Genomic DNA, 19184 nt, shown 5'->3' with positions numbered 1-19184 from the left:
AAGGTTTAATATTTCCGCGTCTCAAATCTGTTGCTTTACTGCGACAATTTCTTGGGTTGGGAAGGGGACGAGCACTGAGGGGCGACGCCATGCGTCAATCGTGGCGTAGCCGACCGATGGGAACCTCCTTGGGCAAGAAGAAAGTGGGAAGCGGACGAGCGAAGGGTGCCGATGCCATGCGTCAATCGTGGCGTAGAAGACCGGTCGGAGCTTTCCTCGGCCAATAATAAACAACCGGAAGCTTCGACATCACGTACGGCGGTGAGGTCCAACGAAAGGAAACTGCTTACCCACCGCCGGTACCGCGTCCTCGTCCGTTCCTTGCAACTCCATCCCATGTCGCGAACTGGTTCTCCACTCTCTCAAGGCACAAAAGAAAACGTGTGTTCGGACATTGCATGCATTAACGAGAGGTGACGTGACAGGAAATTCCACGCAACCCATGCCATGTGGCAGCGACAACTCTCGCTGCGAGAGCGATGCGGCTGACATCCTCTTCTCTGCACCTCATATTTCCCCAGTGAACCTCATAAATCGCATTGCTTGTATTATCGAGAGAAAATAAAAAAATGTCGAATAATTGATAGGATCTAATAGATTTATCAATGTACCAAAAATCCACAATAATTTGTGTCGAAATTTTAATTAGATAAATCTAAATCCAAATGGCGAGACTTAATATATAGCGATTATACGTTAATTAAACATATAAATATTTGTGGAGTTATTCTTAAATAGTTTCCTAATACAATTAAATTATACAGGCATCGCTCTGTTTCCCCCCTCTCTCTCTCTCTCTCTCTCTATATATATATGGTATGACTGCCTCTGTTTCTCCACTCGCAGAAAACACTGGAATAGAAGCGGAGATGAAACGAAAGAGCGCGCCAGATCACGAGGTCCTCTCGGAGGTTCCCGGCAAAGCCCAGCGGCGGGCGAAGGAGTGGGAGGGCACGAAGGCGAGGGAGGACGCAGAATCGACGGAGAAGACACGGGAGAGTCCGGGAAAAGACGAAAGTCTGGCTCACGCCGCGGCGGAGTCTTCTCCTTCCTCGACGAAGGAGGACGAAGCCGTGGAGTGGGATGGGGAGGCGGAGTTGGGTGGCGTGTCCGGGTGCTGGTGGTGGTGGTTGTGGTGGGGCGTGGACGAGGAGAAGCTCTCGGGTTGGTTCCCCTTCGCGGACGAGGACTTCCTCCGGTGTGAGGACAGGGGAGGCGGAGAGGCTGGGAGCCTCGTCCTGTGGGAGGAGGAAGACCATGACATCTGGGAGCTCCGGCGCATCCACGAAGTCCCCAATGCAGCCCGACAATAGGGCATTTTCTTTCCGGTTTATGTGTTTCTTCTTCCGCACACAACGTAGAATTTGATACTCAGAAATGAATGCATTCTTCTTCGGTTGGCTGTGTATGTTGTCCTCCTGCGTTGTGAGAAATATGTTGATGGGTCTGCTGCTGCTGTTGCCGGTTATCGAGCTTTCTCAGCGGATTCTCCATCGGCCGTCGGCATTACTCTCTCGGCGGTGCAGTTGGTCCGGGAAAGGCCAACCCGTGAGACTAATCTAACACGGCCCAATATTCTTGCAGCCCAACGATCCGTATTACTTGCGGTGCGGTGCTATCCAAGACGGCGGCGCGAGGAAAGAACAACCCGATGGGACGCACAGTTTTGTGCCACTGTCATCTACTTAACATGTTTATATTCTCACGCCTACTTAGAATCCAAAGTTTATGGTTAGATGGCAAGACTCAACTTATTATTATTATTATTATTATTAGAAGACAGCAGCACACTGACACCAAAGATGGCGAGCATCGCGTGGATTTAATGATGGTTTGGTGCGTAGATGCTCGTATAACTTTAGGGTTTGTGCTATGGAAGAATGGAAGATGATTTATTATTATATAAAAAATTTAATATCAAAATTTAAAATTAAATAATCATAGATCAAAATTTTAGATGTATCTATCATTCAATATCATTTAGAAAATTTTTATCTAATCTGTAAGTATACTCTCGTCCGATCAAAAAGTTATACAGCAATACTGATCTAAAAAGAGAATTAGACGCATGTTTTCTTCTTTTCATATAATTTTTTTCTATTGAATTTTTGTCCTATTATTATCTCTTAAGAAACCATTTTTTATTAATCGATAATCATTATTAAAATTTGATTATATATAAACTATATCTCATCTAATTAGATAGATTAACATAATCTAAATCATCATCTAAAACAAAATTAGCGAGTGTGAGAATAGGAAGTAGGTATTCGACACACATTGTACATGCATCGCACGTAGAACAGTACAAGTAGCACTGATGGATTCATCCTTTAGCTCAGTTTCGTGGTCGTCGGTTGACGATCTTTATCTATTCCAATAATATCTAAGTGCGTGATGCGAAGTTTTTGGAAGATGGCAAGCAAGTCGAGAGCTATGTAGAAATTGTGAACAGAAGATGAGGAGGGAATCGTGTGCTTGTTCAATCGACAAATTACCTCGTCGTGCTCCTCAAGATTCCATTCATCGTATTGGTTTGACTCCCAAGTTCAACCCAAAAGTCTAGTTCAGATGATGTCGCACGCGTACATGCTTTACTTCTCTTAATTCTCGACAGCTGATGCGGACTTGTTATAGCTTCTACGAAGCTAACCGGACTTGCACGGCGTGTTTTGTTGTAGGTATTTAGAGACTTTTCCGGCTGGCTTTATGTTTCTTTTTTTCCATGTAGAAAACCTAACCCGATAACATACGAAAGGCATTAGATTCTTTGTTCTATTTTGAATGGTCGAGGAAGGTTCGTAGTCTCTTTTGGTCATCCCAAATTTCAATCTTAATTCTCTTGCTTAGTTCATTATTTTTTTTTCGTTTGGTTTTATAATGATATCTTTCTCGTCTATTAGAATTTTTTATTTAAAAAATAATATTAAATCGAAAGATTATTGAACCCAAATCCAATATGATTTGATGTTTTGATTTAATAAAAAAAAGTATTATAATAATATTATATTTTACAGAGGAAAGAGGTCGAGCATCGTTTTTATCTTCGAGGCATCTTATCCCAGTTTTATAAAACAAGAGAAAGTATAAGATCTCACGCTACTTAAAATAATAAAAATAATAATAAAATAGAAAGATGACTAGTTAAATGATCAAATCTTATTTCTTCTAAAAAAAAAAGACCAATCATATATCTCAAACAATCATTTTACAATAATGCTAATTCGATATCAACATCAATACTCATATAAATAAATGTGTCACTAAGTTTTTAAAGTCAATGTAAATCTTCATATGATTATTCGATCCACATCTTCATGATTCAAAATTATTGGTGAACAAATGTATCGTGGCTGATGAGTCGACACGATTTGATCCATGGGTCAATATCGAGAGTCTTTTATCGATCGAGCTGGATGTCGATGTTGGTTGAACCTTCACGACGGGATGTTGATCAATATTTCTTGATTCGAACATCGTTCATGGGAAGCGACAAAAATTACACATGTACTAAGTCTTTAACCCCATCCGACAAAACTTACACACTACTTATTTCAAATTCCCTACTAATTTAAGTATCAAACGATTCTTCACGAGATTAGTACTCCAAGAAGCTTGAAAAGGATCTAAATACGAAGGCGGAAGAAAACAGAGTAGAAGGTTTCTCACGTACCTTAGTGTTGAGGAAACCAAGAGTAGAACAGAGTGTGAACCCAAAGGAGGGCGACACGTGTCACGCATGATCTACTGTTGTTTTTGAACTCATGATAGCGAAGCATCATCGACGGTGTACGTATGCATCACCGTCGAGCTGGAAAACCAGTCGAGTCGAGCCGAGCGGATCCGCTTCGAATCAAGCGGTAGGACCCATTACCTGTGTGGATGGAAGCTAGCCGTTGTTTGCAACCCAAACTCCATTAAGACCCACCTAAATCGGAGGGACCGTCGGACTGCACCTCTCGTCACTCCTTCAGCACCCGTACATGGTAGTAGGAATCGTGTTCGTCGACACAAACGAAAGAAACGGGAGCGGTAGATTAGAGGATGGACCAAACACCCATAAATCGCTCACAGCTGGCTGCACCTCCTCATCAATTTCTTCTTGCAGGGTTTGGGGTCCACGTGTCTGTACCGCGTGGGACAAACTCCCCAACAGTTTTTATCATGTTGGTACTAATAATCTAACTCGTAATCTCCGGTTATTTAATGGATTCCATTCGCAACTATTTTCCTTGTGTTTTTATCTCCTAAAATAACGCGACTTTTTTCTCCAAGTTATGTATACAAAATATATCTCGAAATATACATCTAATTAAGAAAATTTATCTGTACTGTCACTTTGGTTTTCTTTATTTTTGAGAATCGAATTAAAAGGAGAAAATAAAATACATATAAATCTGGCCTCGTGTTTCCCGAAGCCCTCCTCGTGCGACGCACCTCTCGTCACGTGAACCGGCGCGACCCAAACGAACGTGGACCGATGGCGACCTTTACTTTCCCCCCATCTGTTTAACGTATCTCGCCATGTGTTGCAGGGTCGGAGGAATCACCGGTAGATATTACTTTTACGAAGCCATAGAGCTTAGCCGCCGAGCGGTGGGTATCGTTCGTCATTTTAGTGTTCCAGAGGGTGCCATTCACGAGATTATACCCTCACTCCCGTCTTATCCAACCATTTCTTCGCAGCCTCTTTCTCACGACGTTTGCGTGCTCCTCATGTGGATCTGACCGTAACCTACCCAAGACCAGTAGCCGGCAGCTCGTGACCTGGAATTTGCCTAATTCCACGCCGGCGTTCGAGCCAGCAAACAAACCTGCCTTCTGCCGCGGTACCGGAGCAGGCGCGCGAGTTGGTTCGGTCGGGTCCCACCTCAATTCCCCCCCCCCCCCCCCCTCCCTCTTTTTCTTATGGGGGCCCCGCACAAAAAGGCCAAGATAAAAAAAAAAAAGTCTTTGTACCATTGGATTCCCACGTGACATAGAGCTGACACGCGTGGACCGTGGTGTCGGGGAAAGCGGAGCCGGCTTCCATCGGCTAAAACTCGCCATCCTTCGGCTCGGATTCGACTCCGCGGTCTCGAATCCTCCGCACGGCGACCTAACCCAACGCACGCAACCACCCCCGCCGCTCACGACCTCTCACATGTATCGTAACGTCGGCACGTGACCCCGACATCGTCACGTCCACATCTCCCTTAAATGAGTGAACGATTCGATGTCGTGCCAACGACGATCGCCACCACCCACCTCTTGTTCCTTAGCGTGTGGGGGCTCCACGTCATTGTATCGGGCGCATTAATCAGATCATGGAACGTCAGCAGGAAATTAAGGACGATGCTTCGACATGACCTCCATCTCCGGATTCTGTCCCAGTGCTAAATCAAGCTCTGTAGGCAAGCAAACCGCACTTATTTCAGCGGTTCTTTTCGCGTGCACCTGATTTAGCTAGCCAAGCAGCCAACACGGCATGATGCACCAATGGGATGGATGGGACGACGTGGACGGACCACTAACCACTGCTGGTGCTGTTGCTTCGATGGATTAATTGGGAGAAAAGGATTTGAAACGATCCACAGAGGTCGCCTGCATGCAGGAATTAAAAGCCGGACGGACCAGTCGGTGGTGCCACGTGGTTTTGTGTGGGTAGGGGATGGAATCGACCTAACCCATCAGGCTTCTTTTCTATTCCCCGATTGCGTGTCCGCTGAGGAGCGCGTTTGGACTTGTGGTGCGGCAGGCCTCGCCAGGACTTACTGGTCGTACGTGGACTTGACTCGACGTCGACGAAAGCACCCGAAAGCGATGGCATCCGCTTTGCCGAGGGCTGGACATTGATCCCTTGTAAAAAATCCTAGCATTCCTGACATTAGAGTGGGCGGAGAGATCGAGGTTCCAAATCCGAAACCTACCATATGACACTGTGAGCAAATGGAGTAGTAGGCCAGAGGCTGGACCTAATCCGCAGGTCGGAACGTGGATTTAGTTCGTAGACCCACAAACGATGTGGCGCTCAACACGAACCGGCAAAACCATGTGCAACTACACAGTGAATCCGTTTTGCATGGCGAACGCCCGACCTATAATAGGAATTTTGGATGGTGATGAAATCACCACCGTATTTTGTATCTCGCTCTTATCCTCGGCAGCAAAAATCAACGCACGCCGAACGAGCCGAAAGCCAAGCCGCTGAAGATGTGGCGCTTTGGCGGTGGGACGACTCCCCCCGCGGACGCCAAACCCGGACTCGAAATCCGTTTGAAGACGGACGCGTCCAGGAAATTAAATTTGGAAAAGGAAATGGGGAAAGCTTTGCGCCCGTGACGGTGACGGTGACGATGACCGTGGAATTCCCAACCCCCCTCTGTTCCCACGCCTTCCCTAGCGGTCGCTTTCTCCTCGTCCCTCGTTTTTGCCTTACCTTTTACTCTCTCTCTCTCTCTCTCTGATCTTTTTATTGAGTGTTAATGCCCGTTATATGGTCTTCTCGCCAAAAAGCCCCTGGAAAATTAGACACCACCCTCGTCCCTATATAAACACCCACATCAAACCCCCCCGGCCCTGCCCAAAACACCCTGAACCTTCCCACTGTACCCTCACTTTTTCTTGGTTCGCTTTATTTTATCTTCCCATAATAGCCCCATTCCCAATCGAATTTTCTTCATGGAGAGCTCCGGTGAACACAAGCGCCTACGCGAGGAGGACGCCGACGAGTTGGAATCGCCAGAGGTCAAGCGTCTTCGGGCGGATCTCCTCTTCGACATACTCGATGACGACGCCGGCGCCGGGGACCAAGACCTCGCCTCCGTTATCAAGAGCTTGGAGGAGGAGATCGCCCTGCCGTCGCCGCCTCCGAATCAACAGCTGGTTCAGGAACCGTCGGCCGTGGCGGGACAGCCCGACCTGGGGTACCTCCTAGAAGCCTCCGACGACGAGCTCGGCCTCCCGCCGACCGCCGCCCTTTGGTCGGTCGACGAGGCCGGGGTGGCCCCGGGGGCGTCGGAGCTGGGGTCCGTGGCCGAGCCGGAGGGCGGCGCCGGGTTGGGACAGATCTGGGGGTTCGACGACGCCATCGACGGGTACGAGGGGTTCGGCCTCGGGATTCGGCTGGATGAGAGGGAGGCGGCGGAGGATGGCCTGGTGTTGGACGGAGGGTTGTTCGACTACGGCGACGAGATATCCGGGCCGTACGACCTCTCGTGGCGGCCGGAATCGCTTCCGGCCGTCTGACACAGTCGTCGATGGATCTCGCTATTTTGGGTTTTTCTTACTTCTTTTATTGTAAAAAGCCTTTTGATTTTAGATAAAATATGGAGGAAGAAGAAAAGGACATTAGGCACACAAGTGATTCCCTCTTTTCTTTCCGCTCGTCCGATGCGAGTTGAACGGTCTGATCACGTTGGTTTCACTGAGGTGCGATCCGTTTTGCCAACGGCTGTGATGGCCTATGGCTTTACCCGACGCCTTCTATTTCTCCGGTGCGCCAATAAATCGCGAGATTTTTAATAGTTCGTGAGATATTTAAGAGAGAGAGAGAGGCAACGCGTCAGTCGCTGAGTCACGTGCGGTGCAGATGGAGGAGAGAAGTGGGGATAAAACGAGAACGTTGAAGCATGACTTCTCGGTCTTGTGTCATGTCATCATCTTCGTAAGTCGAAGGGAAAAGAATCCAAAACCAAAGGAGAGACTCATGACAAAAGCTTTTCACCTTTTTCATCCGACCGTGATGTGAGATCGATTGCGTCTACACATCAACATTCGTGCAAATAGTAATTCTGCTTTCGTTTTTGATGGAACCTCACGGATAATAGTTATCCCATTACAAACTCTTCAGAGTGGCTCGTTCAGCACGACACGAGTTAGGACGAGGTGAAACGGGTGGGTAGGTTGGTGGGTAGTCGGTAAGAGCATGTCATCGTGAGCAGGAGAGTTTCCACTGGGTTCATCAACGTCGTCGTATTTTATTGCTGCTCTCTCTCTCTCGCTCTCATTCATTGCAGGATTTCCGATATCCGCAGGAATAGACAAATCTATTTGTTAAAGTCCACAAGAAGAGAGCGAGAGAGAGAGAGAGTGTGTGTGTAACAAGAAACTCTTTGGGGTCTCGGTCCCGTAATCCACTCGGTACGAACGGATGACCGGACGGTGCAGCAGATGAGGCCCCAGCCAGCTGTGGGCGAGTGATTCAGAGGCGGTTGGGTCACAGCTACTTCTGCCATTTGAATCGTCCTTTTATGTAACACGATTCCTACTCCGTGTACTGACTGACTGGAAAATGGAGTCACGCGATTGGAGTGACGACTCTTGCAGCGGGGACCCACCCATGCTGCGATCACTCGAATGGCCTTCGGTGTCAGCCCTTGACTGGGGAGGATCACGGAATCGAGAAAGTGGTCCCTTTTTTCTTCCTCTTTTTAAGATTTCTGATGAGAAGTACGTCATCGGCTTCCCGAAATCGTAATACGTGTCATGATATTTCTGATTCCCAATAGATGCCACCGCCTCCTCTAACCTTCCTTATCATGTGGCATGTGGCCATGTGGGCGTCACCGATGCCTCCGTAGATTACATGACAAAACCTTCCCCTTCGCGTCCAATCCATGAGGTGGACAATTTCTTTTTCGCTGTGACGGTAATTAATTATGGGTGTCATGCCATGTGGCCCTTCTTCCACTTCTGGAGGCATTGATTGATGGGTGCGGGGACTAAATATCTCCCCGACACTTGCACATTTCCTCCCCTGCTCTGTTGGCTACTGCCGTCGACGAAGCAGATGACGAACTGGCTTTATCCTCCGAAGCTATGCAAGGAAACGTCGACACGTCCACTGCTTCTGACCCTGAAAACAAAGATTTGATCCATCTCTTCCTTGTGGCTCGCATAAATATTACAACACCACACTAGAAATGAAACTTCGCTCGATCGATGAATCGAGACGTCATCATCTTACAATGAATAGACTTGATGGTGCATTTGGGAAGAAGATATTTTACGAGTATGGGCTGTGACGTTATCGATTCCTCCCCTTCTAAGGGCTTCTGGATTTATACCTGCCTTGTGAGCTGCAACCACGCCGATAGCTTCCCAGTAGTTCTGGACTTTCGTCTACAAAGTGAAATCACTTGGTTGTTTAAACCAGAAGAGCAATACGAGATGGATCTCAAGGATGCAATACGTACCGCTCGAATGCCGACCTTCTCAGGCGTATCTTTGAGCACTGTTTCGTTCTCCTGAACCGCAACTATCAGAGGCTGCAACGTGTTCAAAAATCAATATATATCTAACAAATAAATAGCTAACAAAAGTGAAAAAGGAGTGAAAAGGTATGTGTGGTGTATTACGTCGAATAAGAATTTGCTTGTCGCTAATGAGAAACAATCACGATATATTTTACCTTATTATTTTTCGCTCTTGCAAATGCAAGAGCACCATCTCCGCCACAGGCATCAGCAGGAAGAATTACACTGTCAACATCTCCAGCTATTAAGTAACCGTCATTGTAGGATCTGTTCTCCGCTGTCACGTACTGGGGAGCTGCACTTAATCCAGCAAGCACGCAGGGTAGAAAGGTGTAACCAATCTGTAGCATAAAGAGATTTAGAGGATTAAACATAAAGGCATAATCATTGGGTGTCAAAGAAAAAACAATACATCATAGTAGAAAAAACATATTACACCTATGAAGGATTAAATATGCAAATTAGACAGTCAAACGACATTCCATTGCGAATTTAGTGGAGGATTCAAATGACCAGGTTTAACACGATTGAAACCGATTACGGGATCATGATCGCCAAGCGATTTCAATCCAGAATGCACTAGACAAGTCTGATCGCTACACACACACACACATATGTATTCCAGAATCCAGAAAGTGTATTGTCTAGTAAATTTCATTCATATTGTGCTATGTGCTATGAAGTATCATGATATTCAATGACAATTGAGACAACATGCACCTCTATATAATACCAAAATTTCTTTTTCCCCTAACATATATTTTGACTACTTAGTTCCTGCACCAGGACATGACTGAGATATATGAATTTTACCAAACCTTTACGACGGCCTGTAGAAAACTTCCAGTACAAGCACTTTCCTGAAAATCTCACTGCCATTTGCAAGCCTTCAGAATGAGATTCACAAAACAGAGATGTTGCTTCAGAATTAAATTACTTGAGGCAACTACGATCTCTGGAACTCCCATACTCTTTAATGGCTGTTGACGTGTGTGATGAAAGCATGGCCCTACTCATAATACAAGAATAAAAGGTGCTTGCTTCCAAGCTTACAAATTCCGAATAAGGTAAATAAAGGGAAAGATCTAGCATTATCAATGCTAGATGGTGACGACTCCTACAAGTGCGGGTATCCCTAATAAAAGCCTCAAAAGAAGGTATACTATTTCTTGAAAACACTAGAAATTGAGTCAATAATCTTCTCATATCATCTGCATTGGACATGCCATGCATGTTGGACACCAAAACTTATCTGAATTGGCAGCCCCAACAATAAACCAAACCTGAGACGTAGGGTTTACTCTTTTTTCTGATCTTGATCAGGATACAGACAGTAAATACTATGTAACACTTATTCCCGAGCCAACCTATAGTCTTTCAATTCATAACATACTTCTAGCTAATTTATATAACCTTAAGCTGCTGAAGAACTTGTTCCCACTTTTATATATCTCTACAGCATAAAAAAATTTACTTTGGTCACAAACACGATATATCTGTTTCAAACAGAAGACAAATCCAGTGCTGTGCATACTCAGAATTTAATCTTCTCTGGATAATCATATCTCATATGAAACAAAAACCATTCCAAAAACTACCAAAATTGATTTTTTTTATCTATTAATATCAACTTAACGATAAGAGCATTATAATTCTTGAATGTCTCATGTGAGTCAGAGTAAGGATGGATTCCCTCAATTTGCAAGTTAGAAGTATGTTTTATTGCATAAGTACATAAGTGTTACTTTCCAATGGAACATAACCAAGTTTCAACAACAAGAACAATCAAATTGAGTCATACAATGAAATAATCATGTATTAGGACAAATTTTCAATAAGCACTGAGTAATTTTCCATAAACAGAGCTGTCTATTAATTTATTTTTAGTATTTTTATTCAGAAATGTGATAAGACCCTAAAGTCTAATCGTAAAAAGAAGAAGAGAAGGGGATGATCACTTCGAGAGGATCGACCTCCTTGATCGCTTCGAGGGGATCAGCCTCCTAGGGTTTGTCAAAAGACAAAATAGTATTTGTCATAGATTACTGAAAAGAAACAGTTACATCCCTATTTATAGAGTTCCACCTAGAGTCCATCAGGACTTGAACTTTAATAATAAATAAATATTAAATAAATCTCTACTTGACTCTAACTGAACCAAACCGATTCAATAAACAACTGGACTAAATAGACTCAATAAACATTATTCAAAAGCTCATAAAAAGGTTCCTAGCAATTCCTCCCTCTTCAAATCAGCCTTGTCCTCAAGGCTGAGCAGCATCAATCTCTGGGAGCTTCTCTTTCAGCACTTTAGCCATAGACTATCTGCAACGCATCACAACCCGTTGATCAAGTAAGTATGATCTCCACTTTTTGATAGTGTAAGCAACAAGTCGGTCTTTCAATGTAGCAATCGTTGCATGAAACTTCTAGCCTTGTATAATCAATTTTATCTTTGAACATTTGCTATCACAAGTGAAAATCCGTCCATCAACGATCTTTACTTCGAATCTATCATAGTCTTCAATGTGGTGGGCCAATCGGTCAACAGTCACACCGTCCATAAAATTGTTAGTGCTACCATTATCAATCAAAACTATAACAGGCTGATGTTCCAGAGTTTCACCAACTTCCATAGTTTGCGGGTAAGAGTAGTCGGCTAATGCATGCATTGTATATATGGTAGGTCCAACATCTTCATTAGAATTTATACCTTCATGATCGGAGTCCACATTCTTAGCTTTCGGTTCCTCTCCAATTGGTTCAATCATTAGAAGTTGCCCTTGTTTCCGTCGGTGCTCCATACACCATTTTTCATCATAATACAAACCCCTTGCTGATCTTTCCTTGCTAATTTTTTTCTCATGTAGATTTGCAAATGAGATCGCAGCTATCATAGTACGGGGTTGACGAGCCTTAACTTCACATCAGATCTCTGGAATAAGCCCTTCAATAAATGTATCCAGAAGTTATCGGTTCGACCAATCTCTAGCTTGATTTGATAATCTTTCAAACCTACTCTGATATTCTAACACTGTAGAAGTTTGATGAATTTTGGCGAGCTGGCAATCAACATTCTCATATTCGGATGGGCCAAAGCGAACAAGAAGCCCTCTTTTGAACTGCTCCCACGAAGGAACTCCGTGGAAAGTTTCATACCAATCGTACCACTGGAGTGCATCTCCCTCGAGCTGGATTAAGGCCACTTCTACCTTGGATTCTTCTAAGGTTCTGTGAAAACGGAAAAAAAATTCTGCCTTAGAGATCCAATTGGTCGGATCTCCATCTTTCCATCTTGGAAATTCCATCTTCATGTGTGAGTAATTTGTATCACAATCTTGGGGCCCTTTTCCTGTATTTTCAGATCTGTGCAATGTAGAACTTGAGCCTCTATTTTGTTGAAATTTGCTAAGGCTCTCCAGTAGGCTCTTTTTGAAATCATTAAGTGTTTCTTGCAGTCGGTTCTCAATTCTGATTTCCAATGCTTCCATTTGTGCTTTCACCGAGTTATCAGTGGCCATTGCGTAAGACTGCAAATCTGTAATCTCAACTTCTGTTTTTGGTATCGGTCAAGGGCATCAACACTGTCGATGCGAAGTTGCCGAGGAGGTGGACGCCAAGGGCAGTGCTGCGGTCGCTGCGTTGGAGGAAGAGTAGCTGCCCTGTTTCTATCGTTGTATGGGGTGAGAGCGTCGGGGTTGGAAGGCGACTGCGTTGATGTGGCTGCAGCTGGGCAGCGTCGCCAAGGGCCTGTCGCTGCGGTGGTTGCGACGGTGCGGATGGAAGGCAGCGTTGCTCTGTCTCTACCGCACTACGGAAGGAGGAGTTGGTGACGCTGAGGGATCGCGTGCGGTTGAGGACACGACGGTGCCGTTGAAGCGGCCGAGGTTGAGAAGAGGAGTCGGTGCGTCCGTTGCCGAGGTTGAAGCGGCCGCACAAGAGCTTGCTGCGTGTGCTGTTGGAGGGCGGTTGCGGTGGTTGCCGAGGTTGAGGCTGCAGTGGAAAATAGGAATCGACGGTGGCAGGCTGGGCGGCGAGCGGCGTCGTCGGTCACCAAGAGGATTGCCCTGTTTCGGTCACCAAGGGGGCAGAGCAAGGGGGAGTGGCGGCGGTCGTTCTCGCCCGAGCCAGGGGGAGCGGCGGCTGGGAGGCGAGCAGCGGTCGCCGCACGGTGGCTGGCAGTGGTGGTGGGTCGGTTGGAAGGCGACGACGCTCGAGGCGTGGCTGCGATCGATGAGGGGCTGTGGCAACAGAGGAAGCTCTGTTTCTGCAACCGCTGCTCGGAGGGGCTGCGACAACCGGCGGTGGAGAGGCAGCGGTGGTGGCGCGGCTGGGAGCAGCGTCACCAACGATCGCCGAGGAGGAGAGGTCGAGCGGCTGCGCTGCGACGCAAGGTGAGGCAGGCGACGGCAGTAGAGCTGGGATGGACGCTGGCAGCGTCGTCTCCTGGCCGGGGAACAGCGGCGGCGGTGGTCGCCGGCCGGGAAGTGGGGCGATGGTGGGCACTGGCCGGAGAGCAGCAGCGGCGGGTGGGCTGGCCGGAAGCAGGAGACGCAGGGGTGGCTGCGGCTTCTTCTTCCTCTTGTGTTTCTTCTTTCCTTTTTTTTTTTTTTAGGGACGTTGCAGCGGGAACGTGCCAAGGATCGCTGCTCTGATACCAATTGATAAGACCCTAAAGTCTTATCGTAAAAAGAAGAAGAGAGGGGGATGATCACTTCGAGGGGATCGGCCCTCCTTGATCGCTTCGAGGGGATCGGCCTCCTAGGGTTTGTCAAAAGACAAAATAATATTTGTCATAGATTACTGAAAAGAAACAGTTACATCCCTATTTATAGAATTCCACCTAGAGTTCATCAGGACTTGAACTCTAATAATAAATAAATATTAGATAAACCTCTACTTGACTCTAACTGAACCAAACCGACTCAATAAACAAATGGACTAAACAGACTCAATAAACATTATTCAAAAGCTCAGAAAAAGGGTCCTAACAAAATGTTTGAGAGAGAGAGAGAGAGAGAGAGAGGGATGACTTCATTGTGAATTAGATAATTTATTCTCACATAGGACTCCCATATATCCCTCTTATTATTCTTATCAAATTTATGAGTTTCAAAAATGATATAAGCAGGTCTATGAATTCATTAGAATGCAAGGATGAAAAAAGCAAAATTATTAATAAGTATCAATCCACCTAATATTACTTCTATTAATGTATCTTACTTGCCTCTTCAGCAGCAGATCTTGGGGACACTGAAGAACTTAGAGAATCAGGAAATAATGCAGGTGCATGAGCACAAGGTATCTGAAACTCCTTCACAACAAGATGGCTGATGACTGCTTCACAAAAGCTCAGAAAAAGGGTCCTAACAAAATGTTTGAGAGAGAGAGAGAGAGAGGGATGACTTCATTGTGAATTAGATAATTTATTCTCACATAGGACTCCCATATATCCCTCTTATTATTCTTATCAAATTTATGAGTTTCAAAAATGATATAAGCAGGTCTATGAATTCATTAGAATGCAAGGATGAAAAAAGCAAAATTATTAATAAGCATCAATCCACCTAATATTACTTCTATTAATGTATCTTACTTGCCTCTTCAGCAGCAGATCTTGGGGACACTGAAGAACTTAGAGAATCAGGAAATAATGCAGGTGCATGAGCACAAGGTATCTGAAACTCCTTCACAACAAGATGGCTGATGACTGCTTCAACTCCAGCCAATGTATCTATCCCCTTCATAGCATATTTATAATCATGTCAAAACAGATTTGGAAGAGGAGCAACTATACATACAAGTTACTGTTAAAATGAACATGTGGGAGGTTGTTCCACCAATTCTCCACTGGAGAATCTCTTGCAAGAATACACTTAATGACAGATGGTTAGTCCAATTAATAGACTCTTGAATCACATAAAATTACATCTATTTTCAGAAGCTACATACATGAAATTGTTTGAGCAGGTTGATCTTGTAATTGACTTATGCCTCAACACTCACAACGAGACATGCAATTCCAATGGTGGAATGAATATGAAATAATATCACCTATCAACATTGCTAAGAAATCTAACCATGAAATAACTATCATCCTGTTGTTACTATTGTCACTAGGGACCATGTCAGTGGAAATATGAGATGGATCATCACCATCAAAATGACCAGAAAAAGATGGAATTACCTTCCCTTGCCGGTAATCTTCTGTTCCTTCCTCATCATCTGGGAAACGCCCCACCACTGCCACTGCATTTACTTGTGACTGGCTAACTAGAGTGTGCACAGCTCTTAACAATGAATCAGGATGCTGAATCCTTCCTGTTGACTTCCCACAGTTGGGATCAATCCATTTTTCAACCTACAGGATGGACATTCAGCTGTTTAAAAACTTGCCTCTTTGCTTTAGCTTCATTTGGCAAGAAGCATGCATCATTTGTAGTTATCTAACATGTTACGTTGCATGTTTCTGATTGTTTTTCAAGTATCAACAAAATGGGTTAACTTTAGAGGAAGGAATTCCATTAGAAATTAAAGTTTACCAAGCATTTAATCCAGAATGAATAATCTATAATGTTACACTTCCAAAAGCCATAACATCTGGACTTGGAAAGTTACTAAAAATTTAATATTCTATAATATTATTAGAGGTGATGGCAGCCTCTTCCAGGAATACCATGCAAAAGCACATAGTAGTTAAGTGAGTAGAGACCAAACACATCGATCCTCTTGTTTCTTCATTCTTTGCAGGTATAAAATACAGTTTATCTGCTTTTTTATTCATCTTGTCTCATAAAAATGAATATATTTTCAGTAGGAAAAGTGTATTCCCAAATAGGAGAGCTGCTCTTTTCATTAGACATCTACTCTATTTCCATGACTAACTGCAGCCTAGATATGAGAACTTTCCTAAGGTATTAACCTTTAACCATATTCAGCTGTCTTCAAAAAATAGCTCAATGGTTAATTCTTTTGAATATTAAATAACTCCAAGAGTAAGAAGTTAAGATCACGACAAAAGCAGCCATTAACTTGCTTTTATATTGGCTGCAATTGCTTTGGAAACAGAATATGTCAATATATGCCTGTAGCATAAGCATTAACTGGTTTTTCTGACATAGTTCCATGTACTGAATAAGAAATTACTTAGCCAAACATATTTTTGCACTCAGCAACATCTATTTCGCATGATGCTTCTTGAAAAACCCAACAAATTACCAAGTATATTTTCCATTACAAACAAACAAAAATACCGTATGCCTATGGTGCATCCGTTCCACCTAACCCTTTATTTACCACCAAAAGCACATAATAACCAAGAAAATTTTCCCAAGAATATTTCCAAATATATTTGTTAAATCAAACATCCTTCATATTGTTTGCCTTGATGGTATGAAATTATGGATTACTGTAGCTAATACTTGTTATTCATCCGCACAGCTTCTTGTCAGGTTTCATCAGTGATCAGTGAGTAAGAATACAGTCTCAGTTAATGTTCTTAAATATTTAGTTAGGTTGCATCAGTAGTCATAAGATCAAACTGAATCAGTTAATGTTCTTAAAAACTGTAGTATCATAAGATCAAACCAAATCAGATGCATCATAAAACACCAATAGGAGTGATCGGTTTCCAAGAATAATCATCGATTAGGAACAGAATATGCAGATATGGTATTTTCTTGTCTACCATATTGCAGGAACTGCGTTTTGTTACCACTTATACCACATTTGGTCAAAAGATTCACCATTTTAACTTCTATGAAACATAGTACAGATTAGATCGTGAAATGTAGAAAAGCAGAAAAAACACTGTCAACATCAAATAGTGTACAAGGGAAACCAGACATCTAATTTTCATTAACATATCTTCTAATCTGATCAGTGGAGACCACAAGAAAAGACATGAACAGTAATTGAAGACCTAATCAACCTGATAATTGATTCTTCCTATTGGGAATACCTTCAAAGGAGAATCTGTGACAATGTATTCCATGAGAGGCAAGCCTAGTGAAGCTCTTGCAGCATCCGCAACTTGTAAATGGCGAATTCGGAGTTCCTCCTCCATCCCAGCATCAAATACCAAACCTATCTATGTATCAAACAGAGATCCATCTCAGTTTGCTGAGTATAAGGAGATAAAAAGAAATTTTAGAAATAATAGATTCTGAATCTATCTCTAGAATTTGCAGCATCCAAATTAATTCTGACTATAAAACATATGCTTGGCTTGTCTAACGGTGCCCAATTTTGTTTAAAGTTTCAAAGGGACCTTCATTCTGTACAATTGAATATCCATTCTCATCTCTCTGAACTTCTATTTATTATTTTTATGACATGTTCATGTTGCCGGGTACAACAATATCTGCTTCTTTACAGTTTGCTACTGATTCTCATCTAGGAACATGCAAAAGAAATACTTGCTCATATTAAATCTAGTATATTTCTGTAAAGCTTTTTATGTTTTATCTTCATGTGCCAAGAAATAACTTGTGTACAATCAGTAAAAAATTTGCTGATTTCATCCATCATACTCTGTAATACTGTGATCACAGTTGACTGCTTGGTGCTGTGGCTTTGTAATAATATGATCACAGTTGAGTGATCGACGATGCAGCTGAAACATACCTTATTTTGGTGGACAGTTTGGAGAGCCCACAATCCTTCAGCAAACCTATCGAGCGCATACCCCTCCACGTAAAGCACATTTGGCATCGGCCAGTACAGCATAGCTGCGTTCAACACCTATCGTATCCAGCTTCAAATGCGTGACGAACGCTAATGATAATACTATCTATACATAAATAATATCAATTAATGTCACACGACATGTTTGATCTTACGAAAATTGTACGTGATTAACGTGTCAGCATGTCATACATTCCTCTTTTAAACAAAGGTGAATAATAAGAATTCACAGAACCAATGCAATATTAACATGGCATGCTCATTCACGACATGGATAAAGGAACAAACACGAAACGTCAATGTTCTTGTAAGAAAGGAAGATAAGTGGTTGTGACAGTGGGAAGTATCGGAAAGGGGGGAGTAGAAAGATCAGTTGTTATTACATTGGGATGAGAGATGACGCAATCAGCAACGGAGGCGAGGGTTCGGGCCACGGGCAAGGCGTCGCCGGCGAACCCTCCGATGGAAGCGCCCACGCCGGTCGGGACGATCAGAACCGTCGTGTAAGCTCTCCGAAACTGTGGGCGGGCAAGAAAATTTAGAGGCCACCGAAACCGGCAACCCCTGTTAGTCCTTTTGAGCCCAAAAGCAACAGAGAAAAGAGGGGGGGAAAAAAAGCATATATGGGTACACAGAAAGAGATACTTTGGGATAAGACGAAGTGGAGAAGCAAGAGAGGCGGAAGATCGAAGGCGACCGCGCTACGGAGATGGAGGGCGAGGACAGACGGCGGGATGCTCCTGCGGGCGGGACGGGAGGGCGGCACCAGAGGAGTGCCATCCTGGAGGAGGCAAAAGCGGCCAATACAACCGTGGCGAGAGAGTTGGGGTAAGGAGGGGGGCGCTTAGCCTATAAGGGGGCGCGGATGCGGGTCGACTTTACGGATCCGAACCCGTAACTATTTGATTGCCGATTGCGCTCATACATTTTACGGTCACTATTATAACATATATCTGTGACAACCGAGTGTTAATTAATATCACATAAACTATAAATAAAATAAAATAGTAAATTGGTCTACAGGAACTTATTGCTATGCGGTAATATGTGTGATAGGACACAGTTTGGTAACCTTTCTTCTAACAACTGCTCACAAACACATCGGCATCAAGATCAACATAACGGACTACATCGACACCATGCCTCTTGAGTACGACATCGCCATGCAAAGATCGGGACGGTATCGACCGGGTACAATGCTACCCCGTAAAGATCGGGACGGCACCAACCGAGTACAACGTCGTTCCGTAAAGATTGGGACAA

The 19184-nt window shown here is 44.0% G+C and overlaps 2 protein-coding genes across 3 annotated transcripts; one reads left to right on the top strand and one right to left on the bottom strand.

Moving 5' to 3' along the window:
• The first annotated feature begins 6507 nt into the window (after window positions 1–6507).
• On the top strand, window positions 6508–7341 carry LOC135629714 (uncharacterized). Its single transcript, XM_065137538.1, has one exon. The coding sequence runs from the start codon at window positions 6661–6663 to the stop codon at window positions 7225–7227; it is 567 nt and encodes a 188-aa protein (XP_064993610.1). The 5' UTR covers window positions 6508–6660; the 3' UTR covers window positions 7228–7341.
• Window positions 7342–8837: 1496 nt separating this feature from the next.
• Window positions 8838–18729, bottom strand: LOC103992171 (uncharacterized). 2 transcript variants are annotated; one of them, XM_009411780.3, is made up of 9 exons: window positions 18567–18729; window positions 18305–18439; window positions 17862–17978; window positions 17197–17325; window positions 15424–15597; window positions 14837–14977; window positions 9392–9577; window positions 9177–9248; window positions 8838–9102 (listed from the first exon to the last, which is right to left on the bottom strand). In XM_009411780.3, the coding sequence occupies exons 1-9, from the start codon at window positions 18699–18701 to the stop codon at window positions 8944–8946; spliced, it is 1248 nt and encodes a 415-aa protein (XP_009410055.2). In that variant the 5' UTR covers window positions 18702–18729; the 3' UTR covers window positions 8838–8943. The 2 variants fall into 2 exon arrangements, with proteins under 2 accessions (XP_009410055.2, XP_064993609.1); XM_065137537.1 differs by lacking the exon at window positions 14837–14977.
• Between the last annotated feature and the right edge of the window lie 455 nt (window positions 18730–19184).

This window comes from Musa acuminata, chromosome BXJ3-1, assembly GCF_036884655.1.
Source record: "Musa acuminata AAA Group cultivar baxijiao chromosome BXJ3-1, Cavendish_Baxijiao_AAA, whole genome shotgun sequence".
In the NCBI taxonomy this organism is placed as follows: Eukaryota; Viridiplantae; Streptophyta; class Magnoliopsida; order Zingiberales; family Musaceae; genus Musa; species Musa acuminata.
Note: the sequence above shows the minus strand (reverse complement) of the source record. Positions and strands in the feature narration are given on the sequence as shown.